Source organism: Mandrillus leucophaeus, unplaced genomic scaffold, assembly GCF_000951045.1.
Source record: "Mandrillus leucophaeus isolate KB7577 unplaced genomic scaffold, Mleu.le_1.0 Scaffold329, whole genome shotgun sequence".
In the NCBI taxonomy this organism is placed as follows: Eukaryota; Metazoa; Chordata; class Mammalia; order Primates; family Cercopithecidae; genus Mandrillus; species Mandrillus leucophaeus.
This window is the reverse complement of record NW_012103465.1, coordinates 2,804,054-2,822,650: the sequence shown is the minus strand read 5'-3', so window position 1 is coordinate 2,822,650 and position 18,597 is coordinate 2,804,054. Positions and strand designations below refer to the sequence as shown.

General features: G+C 42.0%; 1 protein-coding gene across 1 annotated transcript in view; it reads right to left on the bottom strand.

Annotated features, from left to right (window-relative positions):
- The window catches only part of SLC1A1 (solute carrier family 1 (neuronal/epithelial high affinity glutamate transporter, system Xag), member 1), a 90,267-nt gene that overhangs the window by 18,757 nt on the left and 52,913 nt on the right, over positions 1–18,597 (bottom strand). Inside the window, exons 3-6 of the mRNA XM_011988359.1 lie at positions 7,145–7,237; positions 4,766–4,880; positions 3,132–3,174; positions 1,481–1,579 (exon numbers count right to left, since the gene is read on the bottom strand). Of these exons, the coding sequence (XP_011843749.1) occupies positions 1,481–1,579; positions 3,132–3,174; positions 4,766–4,880; positions 7,145–7,237 (350 nt within the window). The remainder of the gene's footprint in view (positions 1–1,480; positions 1,580–3,131; positions 3,175–4,765; positions 4,881–7,144; positions 7,238–18,597) is intronic.

Here is an 18,597-nt window from a genome sequence, read left to right as displayed (position 1 = left end):
GCCGTTCTAAAGTCTGAGAAACTCTGAACTCCGAATTACATCTGGGCAGAGAGATTCTGACTAGGAATTGTGGACCTGCATTGCATGCTTATGTATCTGACAAATCTACAGCAGTTCCTAGAGATGGCCAGCTCTACTGTAAGCAGACCCGGAGAGGAAGAGGCAACAGGGCTCATTTTTTTGCTCTTTGTGGTCGATTCTCTCTATTCCTGGTAATTATGTTCTGTAAAGTGCCCATGAACACTGCATTAGCAAATACTGAACCGTTGCTCCTGGGGGAAATGCAAGGTTATGTTTCTGGGAACCTTGGACACATCCTTTTCAGCAAACAATCAATATATAACATTGTTGTATTTCTTTTACAGACACCTTGTTTCATATAGATTGTTGATTTATTAATATTGACCTCACAGCCAACAGCACTATAACTCATTCCTGAATGAAGCTTTTCTAAAGCACAAATTTTCTCCCCAAGGCACATCAAATGCCTTAGGAACATCTTGTGCTTAGGAACCCTGGAGACCACTTCAACATGATGCTTACTTTTTTTGAAACAAGAGTCTTGCCCTGTCACCCAGGCTGCAGTGCAGTTGTGCAATCATAGCTCAAACGATCCTCCTGCCTCAGCCTCTCAAGTATCTGGGACTACAGGCATGTGCCACCACACCTGGGTTATATTAAGATGTTTTGTAGAGATGGGGTCTCACTATGTTTCCCAGGCCAGTCTCAAACTCCTGGCCTCAAGTGATCCACTTGTCTTGGCCTCCCAAGTACTGGGATTACAAGTGTGAGCCACCATACCCAGCCTGGTCCTTTTTTGTTTTTTTATTTTTTGACACAGGGTCTCTGCTATCCAGGCTGAAGTGCAGTGACTCAATCATGGTTCACTGTAGCCTTGACATCCCTAAACAAGCGATCCTCCTACTTCAGCCTCCCAAGTAGCTGGGACTATAGGTGTGCACCATCATACCCGGCTATTTTTCGTTTTTTGTAGAGGTGAAGTGTCACTATGTTGTGCAGACTGGTCTGGAACTCCTGGGCTCAAGTGATCCTCCCACCTCGGTATCCCAACGTGCTGGGATTACAGACGTGAGTCACTGAACCCTGTCCTGGTCCATTTTAAACAGCAAAATCAGCAAGGAAAATCACAAAAATGCAAAAAAGATGATACTAAACACACTGCAAAATGGACACTTGTTTCCAGTATGAGAATCAAAGCAAGAAAGCAGAGCACAACTTTGTTCACCTTAGCTGGGAACGTGCCTGTCGGGTGACTCAAATATTTTGCTGCTTTTTATGTACCTGTGGATGACCACGAAAGCCCCATAAGTATGGATTTTGGGGTCACAAATAAATTTTGGCAAGTAGTTGAATTCACAAATGCAGCTTCTGTGAATGACGAGGATTGACTGTATTTCCTACTTGGTCATGAGTCAGTGCCTGTCTCCTGGGGAAGAGGAACAGGAAACAAGAATGGTACCTTGGAAATAGCAGTTGTCATGACAGCTGTGAAGGACTCTTCTGTCATGTTCGTCTCTGGATCTCTGGGAGGCTTCACTTCTTCACGCTTAGTTTTGTACTGCACGTTGGAGAAAATCAAGGACAAGCAAACAAAATGTTTTTTAAGCTTTTGAGACTAAATCACAGGAACATGTTATTTTGGTCAAACAAGTGCCACTGAAGGGATCTACCTCCAATGCCTCTGTTGGCTCCAGTTGTCAATGGTACCTCCCATCAGGTTTTGGAACTAAAAGCAAGGCAGAAATGTAAACCCCTGACTCCCACAATCACCATTCACTTATGTCAAAATGTTCCTTCGCTTTCACAATAAGCGACAAGTTGATGGAGGAATAATACAAAAGAAAGTACAGGCTTGATCTGCAGGTGCTTTCAGAGACAGTCTCTGTAAGGATTCCTGTCAATCATTTTTGTTTTTATTAATTAAATTATTTTTAATTTGAGCAAAAACACTTCATCACTTTGATAACATCACCACGACTTTAATAAGCATCAAGAAAGGTTTAACAATATGGTTGTTCCAAAATCAACAGTCCCCTTAGGGCTATTCAGTGATACTGCTGTTGAATTCTCTTCTTTCAGCCCTGTTTGGTTCTGTGGAGCTTCCACATGGGGGTTTAAGAAGGAGTGAGTATATTATTACACCAGGCATAAATGTTCCCCCTACAAGGCTCTGCCAACACCGAGAACCTTACAAACAACCACTGTGACTGATTTGCAAAGGCCCCGCTGTAATAGAGGAGGTTCTGTCCTTCGTGGAGGTCGGCAGAGAGCAACAGAGTTGCCATTTTTGTTGGTATACACAGAAGCCTCTGTTCATGTAACTTATGTAAATGAATATAGCAGTTTGTGATGGACTCAGCTGTCTTAAAGCACATAAATAAATAGGAGGGAAAGGCTTGAAGTAAATGGAGTGAAGAGATTGTTCAATTTTCCTATAGAAAAAAAATCATGGCTTTGTTACACTACGTTGTAGAGCTCCAGCAATGGGGATGCAATGATTTTTTATTATTTCTTTTTAGAGACATGGTCTTGCCATGTTGCCAAGGCTAGTCTGGAACTCCTGAGCTCAAGGGATCTCCCACCTTGGCCTCCCAAAGTGCTGGGATTACAGGTTTGAGCTTCCACACCTGTCTGGGACACAATGATTAAGGAGAAGACTGAACCCAGATGTGGACCACACCAGGAGGGTTAGATCCTGGGTTCTAATACCAGAGGAAAAGCAAAGAGGAGATAAAGAGCTACCTTTTTTCTGCAGAAAGTTTAAACTTCTATACAAATATACCATGGTTCTCCAAAAATAGGTACTGGAGGCCACATTTTAAAATACTCATTATTTGACAGATTTCTGACTTGTACCATTTGAGCCCTTTTGGGGGGAAAAGCATAAAGGAAAAGGAAGCAGTGTAAATTGTGACATGCACCTTACTGTGAGCCAGAAAGGCTAGATACAAAATAGAGACATCACCTTAAACTCGGCCAGTCACAGGTGTACGTCCTGCTGCCATTTTTGCGGGGCTAATTCCATTTCTTGAATCACAGCAGAAAAAAACATTTTTTAATTGATAATGGGAAAAGGGTAGCAACTTAAGAGCACAAGTAATTAATATTACCTGCTGAAAACAGGCCTGGACAAGATTCTCAGGGAACATATTCCTGTTGGAGACATGAAAGGCAGTATTATTTTTAGGGCAAAAAGTATTGTTTTGTCATACCTAATATATTGGTAGAAATGAGTATAATATAAAACTAGTACTCTGGTTTCTCTTCTGGCCTCTCCTTTGCGGAATACTTCATGTATTGAGATTTCTTTTTTCCTGCAGAGCTTCACCCAAGTATAGAAAGCTCTCCTAATCAACTATCACTTAACTGATTCACTGAGTAACTGACATGCTTGCTCTCCTTGGTAAAATGGACACTCACAGTCAAGAGATTATTTATTCTTTAATATTCTGAACATTTCTGTTTTCATCAATGACGTTGTATGCTTACTGATATGGTTTGGCTCTGTGTCCCCACCCAAATCTCATGTCAAATTGTAATCCCCACATGTCAGGGGAGGGGCCTCATGGGAGGTGATTGGATCATGGTGGGTGGTTTCTCCCATGCTATTCCTGTGATCATGAGTGAGTTCTCACAAGATTTAGTTGTTTGAAAGTGTATGGCACTTCTCCCTTCGGCCTTACTCTCTCTCCTGCAGCCATGTAAGACGTGCCTTGCTTCCCTGCCTTTGCCATGATTTTAAGTTTCTTGAGGCCTCCCCAGCCATGCGGAACTGTGAGTCAATTAAACCTCTTTCCATTATAAATTACCCAGTCCCAGGTAGTTCTTTATAGCAGTGTGAAAATGGACTAATACACTTACCATGGGTTCATTGTATTTGTTCCCAAATTCTTTATACCAGTTGCAAATATCATCATAATTACTGAATTTCATATTATGTAAACCAGTGAAATAGGAGCATAAAAAGGAAGGAATGGTTTCTATAAAATCTAAGCCACATGCCTGGAAACTCAATAAAGGCCAGTGACTAAGATTTTTATGGTTAGATTAGGTATGGGAAGATCATTGAAATTAAAAAGAAAAACTGGAAAGATTTACACTCAGCTTTCTTTGCAATGTCCAAAGGTTTTGGTGCTCTGTTCTACAGAAACTTTATCTGGAACTTGCAGATGATACGTTTATAAGGGCTGTATACGCAACACAAACTTTAAGAAATTACCATGAGCTAACAAACCTGAAGAAAAGACCTTGAGTTTATGTCAAACAATTGGTGAATAAATGCACTAAGTGTTAAGTGAAAACAAAATATGTAATGTGTATCTTATGTCCTTTTTTACGAGTCTCTGCTTTAATTGGTATTTTTTATTGACTGACCTATTTACAGCTCTGGTTGCTTTCAATAAGAGAGTTTCTCCTGTACAATTAAAAAATGGATTTATCTAAGTGCGCTTCAGAACTGACTACCAATCCATCCCAGCATCTCCCTGGAACATGTATCTGCACTTCTGTTCATCCTAAATGCTGACTCAGAAGCCTGTTTCTTCTCTTCCCTCTTGGAACCAAGACTTGGCAAGCAGTACTGGCTATGTAATTTGTGGGTTCCTGAGCAAAATGAAAGTGCACAATAATTCAAAAGTTATTAAAAATTTCAATAGAGTAACAGCAGAATATTAAACCACGTACAAGGCCTTGTGCTACTATAGGGTTGCATGTCCTTGAAGCCACCTTGTGGCAAGACACTCACCTGATGAGATCTAACATGGCATCCACCGTACTGACTTCAGGGGTGCTGCCTGTCCTGTCGATTTCAGCCACTTTCTGGGTGACACCAGGCTTAATGCTCACCACCAGCACAATACCTGTGGCCAAGGACAGTGTCCACAGAGCATTAGGAACCTTCCAGGGCACCTGGCACAGCTAGTACCTTTAGAACAGTGGGCATGGTTATACCAGGCAATAGTGTGATGGGGAGGACCCTGAGGTCCAGCCAAAATGCTGAGTCTCCTCTGGAATCTCAGCAACCACTTTAATTACTCTTCCATTTAAATGAGTAAGCAGAAAGAACTCCGTGTGCTTGCGTGCATGTGTGTGTGTGCATGTGTGTTTAAAATGAAGGGGCTGCATCCCAGAATTGCTTTTGGAAACACCTGCTGATGAGAATATTCTTTTTCTTGAACTTACGAGATCAGCCTAGGAAGGTGTTAGGGTAAGGATGATCCATTTTCCAGCCCAGAGAATGCATCTGATGTCTTTCTGCAACTTTTACCCACAGATGCTGGTTATCCTCCTGATAATACAAAACCAGCCTTGCCTTCCTTCCACACCATAGGTCTTCAAGTATCTCGAAAGCAGTCATGTGGGAAAATGCTGTTCCAGGGGTGGAATGAGGACAAATAGATGGGAGTTATAGGGAGAGAAGGTTCATCTCTCTGTAAGGAAGAACTGTCTACATGGCAGAGCATCTGACATCACCATTGTGGCCTTGGTAAGTAATGGGTTCCTGTCACTTGAGTGTCCAAGCCAAGGTGGGAGGCTGTAGAAGAGACCAAGACATTGGAGGGTGTTTGACTGGAGGGAAGTGAAGAAGAAAAAGGTCCTTATGCTCCTTATTGCTCCTCCCTCAAGAGGAGGCAATGGTAATCCAACGGGTAGGGCTCTGGTATGCTGAATGGGTCCGTTTTGCTAGTGGGAGGAGTTGTTGGGCAATAAGGGGCCATGAGTGGGCATGGCCCACTCTTTTCCTCTCTCAGGGTTGTAGAAGGGCTATATGCCTCCAGCTAATAAGAGAGCAGGATCTTGCTTCTCATTGCTATTTTTTCTCTGTGTCTGTCTTCCTCAGGAAACTCATGAGATGATGTGGTTTTGTTTTATGGCAGAGTTCAGGCTCTCCTGGGTCCCTTGGCCTAATACCATTAAAGCCTCACCACATCCCACCTCTTCTTATCAGCTTATTGAAGCAGGGCTACAAGGGCCGAGCTGCTGCCACATCTGAGTACATGCTCTTTCTGTCTTCCCCCTCTGGACATTCTTCTTAAAATGTCACTCAGGGTTACAAAGACCAAGCATTCTTCAAAAAACCATGCTAAAGGTATAAGAGCAGCTACTCCCTTACTAGAATTTTCTTCCTCTTACAAGTGGGATTTATCCTTAACAAGGATAGCTTAACAAGGATAGCTGTTAGCTCTTGTTACTATGTGAAATGCACCAAAATGCTATATTTCTGGAAATATTTTATAATTATACTCAACTTCACTATTATAGACCAATTATCCACTTTAAGAATTATGTAAGTGGCTGGGCACGGTGGCTCACGCTTGTAATCCCAACACTTTGGGAGGCCAAGGCAGGTGGATCACCTGAGGTCAGGAGTTTGAGACCAGCCTGGCCAACATGGCGAAACCCTGTCTCTACTAAAAAAGTACAAAAATTAGCTGGGCATGGTGGTGTGCACCTGTAATCCCAGCTACTCGGGAGGCTGAGGCAGGAGAATCGTTTGAACCCAGGAGGCAGAGGTTGCAGTAAGCCGAGATCATGCCACTGCACTCCAGCCTGGGTGACAAGAGTGAGACTCCTTCTCGAAAAAAAAAAAAAGTAGTTAGGGTCAGGCACGGTGGCTCATGCCTGTAATCTCAGCACTTTGGGAGGCTGAGGCAGGCAGATCCCTTGAGCCCAAGAGTTCAAGACCAGCCTGGGCAACATAGCAAGACTCCCCATGTCTCTTTTTAATTTTAAAAATATATATATTTTAAAAAGTAGTTGAGCTTTTCTTAACACACAATTTTTTTTTTTCATCAGAAAGTAGTATTGTCAAAGTACCATAAAGTTTTCCCTTTGAAGTCTGTCTGCCAGGTTCAAGTGATTCTCCTGCCTCAGCCTCCCAAGTAGCTAGGACTACAGGTGCATGTTACCATGCCCAGCTAATATTTTTGTACTTTTAGTAGAAACAGGTTTTCATGTTGGCCAGGCTGGTCTCAAACTCCTGACCTCAAGGGATCTGCTCACCTCAGCCTCCCAGAGTGCTGGGATTACAGGCCTGAGCCACCGCGTCTGGCCGCCAACTACTTTTTGAATGAAAAAAAATTACCGTTACATAGAGGAATAAGGATTCAGAAATAAATATTACCTAGAATAACAGCAATGAGAGTGGTACAGAAATAATACACGACAGCACGTAGACCAATTTTTCCAGATACGTTGGAATCCAGTGCAGCAACACCTGAAGGGCGAGACAGAAATCAAATTACATTAATTTTAAAAGACAGGTTTCCTGCAATTTAATCCTCAAGGTGTGAAATAAAGAGCTGAGAAGTGTTCTCATCTACAGACAATGGGCAATAACATGCAATGGGCAAAAGCAACACTTCAAAATTCCAAACAGATGTAAGAGAGGGAAGCCCAGTCAGGTGCAAGTTCCCCTGCAGGCAGCTTCCCACAGCCTTGACCTCCAGGAGTGCCCTGCCTTCAGATCTTCTTGGAGTTGGTCAGAAAATGATCATAAGGAGTCCCCCTCCCACATTTGCAGTAAGAACTTTACCAAGATTTGTATTATATCATTCAACATCCCTTATGATAAACCTCCTTTGGAATTCAGTTATCTAGGAAAAGTTTATCTTGAAGATCTGAGATCGTTTTGTTGTTGTTGTTGTTTGTTTGTTTGTTTGTTTTGAGACAGAGTCTTACTCTGTCACCCAGGCTGGAGTGCAGTAGTGTGATCTCGGCTCACTACAACCTCCGCCTCCCGGGTTCAAGCGAGTCTCCCGCCTCAGCTTCCCGAGTAGCTGGGATTACAGGTGCACACCACCATGCCCAGCTAATTTTAGTATTGTTCGTAGAGATGAGCTTTCACCATGTTGGCCAGGCTTGTCTCAAACTCCCGACCTCAGGTGATCCGCCACCTTAGCCTCCCAAAGTGCTGGGATTACAGGTGTGAGTCATCATACCTGGCCTGAGATAGTTTTTTTTTTTTTTTTTTAACACTTGAGAAATCATATAACTCATGATAGTTTTCCTTTCTGCCCTTTCCAGGAAGCTTAGGCTCAACTGGAAAAAATAATGTTTATATACAATTATAAAAGTAATATACATTCATTATAACTATCTGAAAAAGGAGAAAAGGTAAAGATGACAACAAAAATCACATAATCTCATCAACCAAGTTAATATTCTGGTGAATTTTCTTCTAATATTTTTCTCAATTTTTTGTAAACAGCTGAGAGAATTTTATAGTTTTTAACCCTCTCTCTTCTTAATATTGTAGTTGTAAGCATTTTCCCTCATTGTTACAAACTCACCCTGAGGATAATTTTAATGGCTCAATAATCTGTCATGTGGCTATACCAGAATGTATTTAATGATCCACTTATTGCTGGATCTTTAAATGGTCCTGGGGCCAAATTCACAGTAATGTCATTATCCATTCTGGTTAGTGTGTTTCCTTCCTCTTTTCATGATTTTCAAATTGCTTCTGTGTAAACAACCTTATTGTGTATAGCTTTTATTGTGAGACGTCTTAAAATTTCTATTTGAAAGAGGAAAGATATTAATAAATAATTTCCCAGGGCACAGGTAATGTCAGAGACTTACGATCATTTGGTTAGATCTCACTTCAAATGGTTCTTGGCTACCAGTAATATGACTAAGTGTTGCCCAGATTTGAAAGGGCTGTCTGGAGTGTCAAGGACAGCTGGATTAGAGGTGGAAGGCAGGCATCCCTCCTTGCCAGAAACCCTTGCTCTCTGTCAAAGATGCTCATATAAATGGAGTCAAAAGCCGTTCTCCAATTGGACTTGGACGTGGGAAATGGGCCAAGTTGAGAAGCAACGGAATCATCTTTCAGCAAGCCGTCATTGGAGGTTTCAGACACTACCCAGCCTGATTTCCAAAATGAGGGTCATATTTTGAGTCAAAGGATCATTATAGAAAATGATTTTGCATATTCAGCACACATGAGTTGTCCCATAACCATTTGCAAAGCCTAAGGTACAGGGTAGCAGGAAAAAGGAAGAGGTTGTCACAAGGCAATCCCAAGGGAAAGGCAGTAAACCTGTATGGCTATCAGCATGCATAGGTAACTTTTATGTTCATTTCCCACACTAAAAGGCCTATCCATTTTTTTTAAGTGACTGGGGGATTATGCTTCTCATATATAATCATACATATTTGATGTACAGGAAAAATCTGCAAGGAAGTGATCACCATTATGACGACAGAACAAGTCATTTCTCACTCTAAACACACCATTACTCTGGCTGTTGATTGCTCCTTTGGAAGTTAATATTTTGAGAGAAGGTACTCTGGCCTCTGTAGCAGCTACCCCAGAATGTTGTTAAGGGGCCATTCATCAACCTCTGGGAAAAGATTGTGCAATTGCCATATAATGCACATACTGCAATAGTCACATTCTAGAATAATTTTTATGATAGATTTTATTTGATTTGAGAAAAATGCAGTTTGCTGTGTTGAAGAGTCTTTTCCTCACAGTAAGACAACGAAAGGTAACAATTAGGCAAGCAACAACAAAAAAGTCAAGAGAGATTGAAGGTCAAAATTTAGAAACAAATTCACTATCTCATGTTTAGTTTAGGTCTCTTAAAGAGCAAATCATAATGCAAATATGTAAGCTTGCTAAGTATATTATATGATTATAAAATATGTGCCTATTTCATTTTAGAGCTCAGTGTATTGTTTTGATAACTATAATATTTATTTCAAACAAAAATCATAGGTTAAAAAGAAACAAAAAGAATCACCACCTTAACAGACTCCAAGTAACTCATCTGTAGCCCTAATATGGGATCTATTTTCAGATATATTGTCCTTCTTTGGTAGATGTCTAATTTAAGCAGATTCCAGCCCCTAAAGTGCTGACAAGTGAGAGTCACAGAGCGGTTACAGAGCTGTTCTTGGAGGTGTGTTTGGTGCTCTTTCAGGATTTTCTTCCAGCAGTGAAACAAATTAAATCTATGTGGGTAATTGTTTCCAGCATATGTTAGTATGTCTTAATTTGTCTTAATGATTTGGCCATGGGCTGGTGCCTCTGCTTGTACTCCAGGACTCAGCTGGCAATAAAAGGCTTGATAATAATGAGATCTTGGTGAAAATATCTTAAACAAATACATCCCCAAGTAGACATCCAGCTTCCCCTCTGTCCTGGAGCACAGCAACTATCTTGCAGTAACTTTCGCACGGTCCTTTGTTTTCCATTCCTCTAATCTACCTCCATCCTACCGTTTTCCCAGATATATCAGATATTTACTCAAATCAATAATTATACTTCTCTGCACTGTATAGTTACCTCTACCTCTGTACAGTTACCATTGTATAGTTACCCTCTACCTCTCTAGTCATCAATATGGGGGCAGAGCTGGCCCCCAAGTCCAGGCTCTTGCATGATTTATAATGCATTGTTGGGGATAAGAGTGGTGACCACTATAGAGGGAGAGAACAGATACAGGGAAACAGCCTAATCTTTGAAAACCTCTGTAAATAGGAACATTACAGAACTTAATGACCATAAAATGTCTGTCTGAATGGTTGTAAACACCCCACCTGCCACTAATATCAATAATGATGAGGATGATAATTATAATACAAATAATGATAATGACAATAAACACTATACTGACTGCATGTTAATGCATCATCTTTAATTCTCATTATAACCCAGGGAGGCAGGCATTATTACGCCCATTTTACAGAGGACAAAACTGTAGCTCAGAAAGGCTAAGTACCATATAATCATAAAGCTGGTAAGGTGAGTGGTAGAGCTGGGATTCCAATCTACGTTTTACCTCAAAGGCCATATTCTTAACCACTATTCCATATTGACTCTATCCATGTGCTACAAAATTCTAGACTAGCGCTGCCCAGTAGAGCTTCCTGACAGAAAGGTTCTGTTTTTGTGCTGTCCCCTGCAGTAGCCACAAAGTGCACATGGTTAGCAAGCACTTGGAAAGTGGCTAGTGTGACTGACGAACTGAGTTTTCATTTTAGTTAATATATATTTATTTAATTTTTTTTTTTTTTATTTTTAAAGATGAGGTCTCACTATGTTGCCCAGGCTGGTCTTGAACTCCTGAAATCAAATGATCCTCCCACCTTGGCCTCCCAAATTGCTAGGATTATAGGTATGAGCCACCACACCTAGCCAATTTTAATTCATCTCAATTTAAGTAGCCACACGTGGCTAATGGCTATCCTATTAGACAGCCCAATGTCTCTAGACCCTACCAGTGTTTAGCATTTAGTGTGTGCTCAACAATGTTGAATGAACAAACTATAGCTTAACTCTATTATCAAATTCAGGAAAAGTTCTTTGCCTTGCAAGCATGGGCAGGGGAAAGGAAGATGCTAAGCCCAAATCTCCTGGCACGTAGTTCTATCTACTGCACTGACTGTATTGCTCTAAGGCCTGAAGCTTATTGTTCACTGGGCCCCCGGTGCCTTAAATAAGGTGCTCTACGAATGTTTGTACTTGAAGCTTTCTACAGGACAGAAAGAGCTGCATTTTTTACAAGTAATCCTCTCCTTACAAATGACCCCATTTCAAAGATCCACTTGTGGGTTTGAAACTTGGAACTCAGCAGGTAGTCTCCTTAGAAACCACTTATACATGGTGGTTTAGTTTGGTTCCCAGGGCAGCCAACGAGAACACTTTTCGCCATAAAAGACTCCACAGGGGAACATATGTAACATCTTAGTCTTTTTCAACCTTGTTTTGTTGTTGCTATTGTGCAACCCACCCCCCAAAGCCTTTTTCCTAATCACCACCCCTGTGAAATTCTAAAACCACAAACTGTGTATATAATAAATGTATATAGTAAATGATACATGTATTTTTTTACATAAAACAAGTAAGATTTTCTCTCTCAACTCACCACCACCAAATAAAAACAGCTTTTGCTACCTTGAGGACAATATTGTCTTGGTGAGAACTTGTGGTCTAGCTCAATGAATGTTGACTGTGAGAATGAGAATCCAGGCACTAGACTCTTACTAGCGGGACATCAGAGAGCAGGCCCACCTTAGTCCCAGACAAGTAAAACCTCATTTGTACTTTATTTCTGAGTTTTCACTCTCAATGGCCACCTGTGTTTCTTGCTCTCAGCCCATCTTTGGTGGCTGGCAAGGTCTAAAGGACCCCCTTGCTTTACAGTTCACTATCAGAACTCGTTTCTTCTGGGAGCTGAAAGCTGTCCTATAGGAGGTGATAAATGAGAGGGAACCAAGCAGATGTGATGGCATCTGCACAGAAATCAGCAGTGAGTATTTAAAATGTTTATAGTAATCGGACAGTAACTTTATTTCTGTTGAATGTAATAATAAAAAATAGGGGCCGGGCGTAGTGGCTCACGCCTGTAATCCCAGCACTTTGGGAGTCCCAGGCAGGTGGATCACCTGAGGTCAGGAGCTTGAGACCAGCTTGGCCAACATGGTGAAACCACATCTCTACTTAAAACACACACACACACACACACACACACACACACACAAATTTGCTGGGCGTGGTGGCGTGCACCTGTAATCCCAGCTACTCAGGAGGCTGAGGCAGGAGAATCTCTTGAACCTGGGAGGTGCAGGTTGCATTGAGCCCATATCATGCCACTGCACTCCAGCCTGGGCAACAAGAGTGAAATTCCATCCCCACCCCCTCCAAAAAAAAAAAAAAATAGGGCTAGTATTTCATATGTCTATTTTTAATATAATTTTTCTAGTAATTTGCTCTAACTATGGTTTATGAAGGTTATTGATCTGTAACAGATCAGAAATTTTAACAACTGGATTTGCTCCATCCAGTTGAAAAACTAGATGTTTTGTGAAGCCCTAGTGCAGAGACTAGGTACTGTGGGTTTTCAGAGGAGCCTGAGCTGTCACCAGATTGAGATGACCAGGAGAGGCTTGATGGAACAGGTGGCACCTGAACTGGGCAGAAAAAGAAGAGCACGGTTCCAGTTCCTTGTGAGCCCAGAGTTGTCCATTAGAACCTGGGACAGTTTTGAGGCTGGGCTGTGGCCTAGAAACAGGGATAAAATCCCCAGTTGTCCTTGGAAGTCAGGGGCACCTGCTAGCTCTTTATTTTAGGAAAAGGCATTTATTTGCTTTTTTCACCTCAGGAGAAGGCTCTGATGAGCAAGGGTGTTGGCTCCCAGCCAAAGCAGTAATCATCTGAACTTTTTACAAAAACACTCCAAAGGAAGCAGTTGCCTGGCTAAACAATAGCATGTTTTAAAAATAAACATCCGAGGGCAAAAGACTCCTCCTAGAGCTCTCTGATTAAGCAACCACCCACTGAGAACAAAGCTTTCGTGACAATCTCTCCACATTGCTGTTAAGGTATCAAAATTCAATCCCTCATTGGAAGTTCCTTTAGGTCTGGCATTTGGCGGTGTTACGCCATTATAAGTGAACACCACATCCAAGAAACTCACTGTTGCATAGGAGTTAAAACTCGCCATGTGGATGACTCCTGTCTCTGTCACCAGCAGAGAGGCCACCTGTGCAGAGAGAAGGCATGGGCTTTGGTGGGACAGGCTGTGCTCAAATCCCAGCCTCCTCCCAGACTCAGCTTCTCCATCTATAAATTGGAGGATCTGAAATGCCTCTATCACCTTTAGGTTAATTGTGAGGAGCAAAGTGAACAACCAACCTCAGCTTGCATAGCTGTTGTGAGGATTAGAAACAATGTATAACAGGCCTAATACAGTGCCCAGGACACAGTGTGTTCGTAGTAAATAGCCTCCATGGTTACTGAATAAATGATAAAGATGATGCACGTCACTGAGCAAATGGAAAGCATTCAACAAGCATTAACTGATTCATTCCCTCCCTCATTCATTCCTTCACTACACAGTCACTAAAGAGATCTTTTAAAAACATAAATCAGGTCATTTTATACATCAGGATAACCCTTCAATGGTACTGAAGATAAAAAGAGAAAATCCTTACCTTGGCCAACAGGCCTTGCAGGGGAGACACCTGCCTGCCTCTCCAGCCCCGCCTTGTGCCATCTTCCTGTCTCATCCTCTCCTTCAGCCTCTTCTGGATCAGACCAAGCTCCTTCCCACCCCAAGGCCTTTGCACAGGCTCTTCCCTTTGCCTGGAGTGCTCTTCCTCACTCTTCATCTGGCTTTTAAATTCTTTCCTCAGAATCCTTCCCCGATTATCCAGCCTAAACCAGGGTGTCCTGATTTCCTTGCTTGGCATCCTGTCTCAACAATTTTTATCATTGGTTCATTATTTTACATCTCTTTCTTGCTAGGCTTTAAGCTCCACGAAGGCAGGAGACCTAGATATCTGCTTGTTCACGAATGTATACTCAGTGCCCAGCACATAGGAGATGCTCAATAAATATGTTGATTGAATGAGTAACAGTTATTTAAGTATGGCTGCCTGCCCTGGATCCCTCTCCCAGGCTCTGGCCCCTTGGCAGCAGAGTGCTGCCAGAACAAAACTTGCCAGTTCCAGCTGCTGCCCTTATGATCTGTGTGATCTTGAAAAAGTGGCTTAATCTGTCTTCAACCTCCTGTTTCCTTATCTCTAAAGATGGAGTTAAGGTCCCACCTACTTGACGACTTCATAGGGCTGCTACGAGGATTAAACAAACAGGTTCACAATTTTTAAATTCCAAAATGTTTCTTTTATTCCCCAGGGAAAACAAAGCAGGATATGATCTTACTTTGTTAATCCAGGGCATAGGGAAATCTCTGCAGCCTTGATTAGTACTCCCTGGATGTTCAAAGGGAAAGGAAGAGGCAAAGGGGAGCATGCAAAAGCTTTCCGTGCATGTGTCACCTATCACATCTACTTTTCTCAGAGACATTAAGAACTCTCTTAAAATAGGTAATATCTCCACTCTAGGCTATTTGGTGATGTTAACAAAATAAACTGGTCCTTAAGCAGAATCAGCTAAAGGTCCCCTTGAAGCCTCTGTCAGCTGGTCCACATTTGAAGTTCAAAACATGCATCAAAAAGCAGTGGGCTCTCCAGGCGCAGTGGTTCACACCTGTAATTCCAACACTTTGGGAGGCTGAGGCAAGTGGATCACTTGAGGTGAGGAGTTCAAGACCCAGCCTGGCCAACCTGGTGAAACCTCTTCTCTACTAAAAATACAAAAATTAGCCGGGGGTGGTGGTGCACACCTATAGTCCCAGCTACTTGGGAGGCTGAGGCAGGAGAATCTCTTGAACCCAGGAGGTGGAGGTTGCAAATGAGCTGAGATCGCACCATTGCACTCCAGCCTGGGCAACAGAGTGAGACTCTGTCTTAAAAAAAAAAAAAAGAAAAAAAAAAAAGAAGAAGTGATGGGCTGTGTCCTGGTTTTAGCAGTCCAGGAGCTGTTTTAGCATTTTTTTCATTACTGTGGAACACGGTGGTATTTGTAGTTAGGACCAGTTTTTCAGAAGACTCCATGAACTTTTTGACTCCCTGAACTTATTGTCCAGTGAAAGCATTAAACACACCTCGAAGAATCTGAGGAACTCAGCTGTTCTTTTCCAAAGTCCATATGAATGCTCTGACAGCAGCAGCTAGCAAATGGCTCGGTGAGACTTTTCTGGGTTTTTGCCACAACCTAAATATGACTGAGCTGTCTCTTTGCTTCTCTTTATTCATAAAATTGGTATCTCAGACTTCTAGGCAAAAGCTTCTTACATGCTGGTGAACTTTACAAACTGATGGCAGAGCAAGTCTTTTTATATTGTTCTCATTTCCAGAATGAATGCATTCAGTGTGTTCATATCTGCGTAGCTCAATTCTAATATTGGCCCTGTAGATTCTGCTGCCAGTTCAGGTACTTTGTAGGAACTTCTGAAGGTCTCAGACAAAAAAGAGTAAGTAAAAAAACTGTATAGCATTCTAGATGTGCTATGAAACATTATTATTGTCGATATTTTAAAGCCGAGGACAAGTTAAGTAAAATCCAAGGTTTCACAGCTAATCCACGGCAGAACCCGGATTCAAACCGAGGCAGTTTGGCTCCTGTCTGTGCTCTTAACCACTAGACTCTCCTGCCCCTCTAGGATAGATACTTGTTCAGGTGTCCCTCTGTAGAGAATGGCACAGGTGGAAGTCACTGCTAGAATTGCTTCCCTCGCCTACAGGCTCAAGTCCAGTCCCCTTGGCAAGGCACACAAGTCCAATAAACCCTTGTGCTCACCCCTTCCATCCCATTCCTCTTCCCCACGTTTCCAGCATTCCACTTCAAGTCTCACTGTCCTCCCAAGATGCTATTTTGGGAGGACAAAGATACTATTTTCTTCTGCCTGGAATACCCACCCTCTTCCGTTCACTTGATTTCTATGCTTCCTTCAAAATGGCTCCTTCTAATGTCCCCTGCGCTGTCCTCATTCCCAGAAAGTGCTTATCACACAGCATTGAAATGTACTCTTTCTTGCTGAGATAAGACTTAATTTTACACGTGTGTCTAGCAGAGCCTGGCTCATTAAAGATGGAATGAATGAATAAATAAATGAACGAATGGTCTCCCAGGTCCATGCATCCAGTATATAGAAGGTCCTTAGAATCCCTTTTTAAATAATAAAATCAGGTTATCTTACAGCTGAACAGAGCTATGAACAAGTCTAGTACCTGTTTAGTGAGAAAGAAGGCTCATGCATGGTTGATTCTCTGGGCTTCAGTCTCAGGGAAAGACTACAGCAGGGCATATTTATCTCTTGCCACTATTCATTTTATTACTTGCAAATGACATGTTCATTATGGGAACTCTTCCTTATACACTATGTGGTTGTTTTGTCTTTGGAGGCCAGGCATTACACAGATCAAACTGATGCAGTAAGTCCTTTGGCTTCAACAGCTGTATTTTAACTCAACACAAATTTCTTGATAATCTTAGGGAAAGGAGCACTTAAAGTGCAGGAAGAGCCCACTTGTTCCAGATGTTGCAAATGAGGCAAGAAGTTCACTCGCAGACTGTACAGTCTTAGGCAACAACCTTGTCTTCCTGCCTGGAGTTTTAAGTTTATAAACCACCTCGAATGGCAATATTCATAGAAACTAAACTGTATAACGGACCACCAATGTTTCAAGAAAAGAATGCGTACTCCTCCCCCATAGCTAAAATTGACATTAAATGCTCTTAACCACCTACATTTTTGAACAGTAGCTTATATTTAATAGCAAGTCGTACAACAAAGTGATGTGCGTCTTCAAGTCTTACAATTCTTGCTAACGAGGGACTCCTGGACCTGACTGTCAGATGACCTCAGCTCTGTGACCATGTGAGTGGTAGGCCCTCACCCTCTTATATGTGGTTTTCTATTAGTCTGTTTTCATGCAGCTGGAGTTAACAAATGTTAGCTGAATAAAACTGAACCTTGTCTCGGGGAGGCACGTGGCATGGTTCTTTTCATAGGAGGATGTGGGATTGTTTCCAGATACACAGCTGCCTCTGAGTAAATGAATACATAGCCTTTAAAAAAAAGCCTTCCTCAGCTCCAAATATTTAAGTGTGTCATCTGCTGTAAAGCCTGAGTTTACAAATAAGGTGTCCTAAGACTATCACCAACTGCACTTTATTCTGCTCATCCTCTATTCTTCAGTCTCTTCAGTGCATTCATACTCATTGCCAGATGTGGTAGTTTATTTTATTACCTGGATTCAACCTCAACTAGATTGTATCTGGAGTGTCAGAGTCTAGCTGGGCAGGGGTCAGCTCCTGGCTGGCCTCCTGTTTTTGTGAATGAATGTTTTGTTGGCACACAGTCACCCTCAATCATTTACATACTGTCCATGGCTACTCTCCCAGGACGAACAGAGTTGGGTAGTTGGGCAAAATACACAGGGCCTGTAAAACCTAGAACATTTACTATTGGGCCCTTTATAGAAAAACCTTGCTTGAAAGGCAACCAACTCACATATGTATTCTACATCTGGCTGTTGTTTAATAAATACCGAATATACCTAAGGTTTTATAAGGCTTTGAACTTTTTTACTTGGTTAAAAAGTAGGGCAGGTGTGGTGGCTCATTCCTGTAATCCCAGCAATTTGGGAAGCTGAGGTGGGAGGATCATTTGAGGCCAGGGGTTTCAGACCAGCCCTGGCAATATATCAAGACCCTATTGCTACGAAAGTAAGAATTAGTCAGGCATGGTGGTGTGCACCACCTGTAGTCCCAGCCACTAGGAAGACTTAGGTGGAAGGATGGCTTGAGTCCAGGAGTTCAAGGCTGCAGTGAACTATAATGGTACCACTGCATTACAGCCTGGGCCACAGAATGAGACCCTGTCTTACACCCTCTCCCAACAAAAAGTAGTAGAAAACCTCTGATCTTATGGTTGAGGTCAAGCCCTAAAATTTTGAAATCCTAATGTGAAAGCTGGAGTAACAATTATCTAAAAGTCTGGAACTTTTTTTTTTTTTTTTAATCTTCCAAGGGTAGAGTGTTAAATTTATCTTTGGAGAAGCTCCTCAATTGTAAATCCAATCACCCAACCAGTGTCTGGTGGAAACTGAAAGATATTGATAAACAAAACACAAATATTTTCTCCTGACGGCTAGTGTTTAGTAATGTGACTTGTCCAGGAAGCAGAATGAGTACTAGGATTCACACTCAGTGGCCTG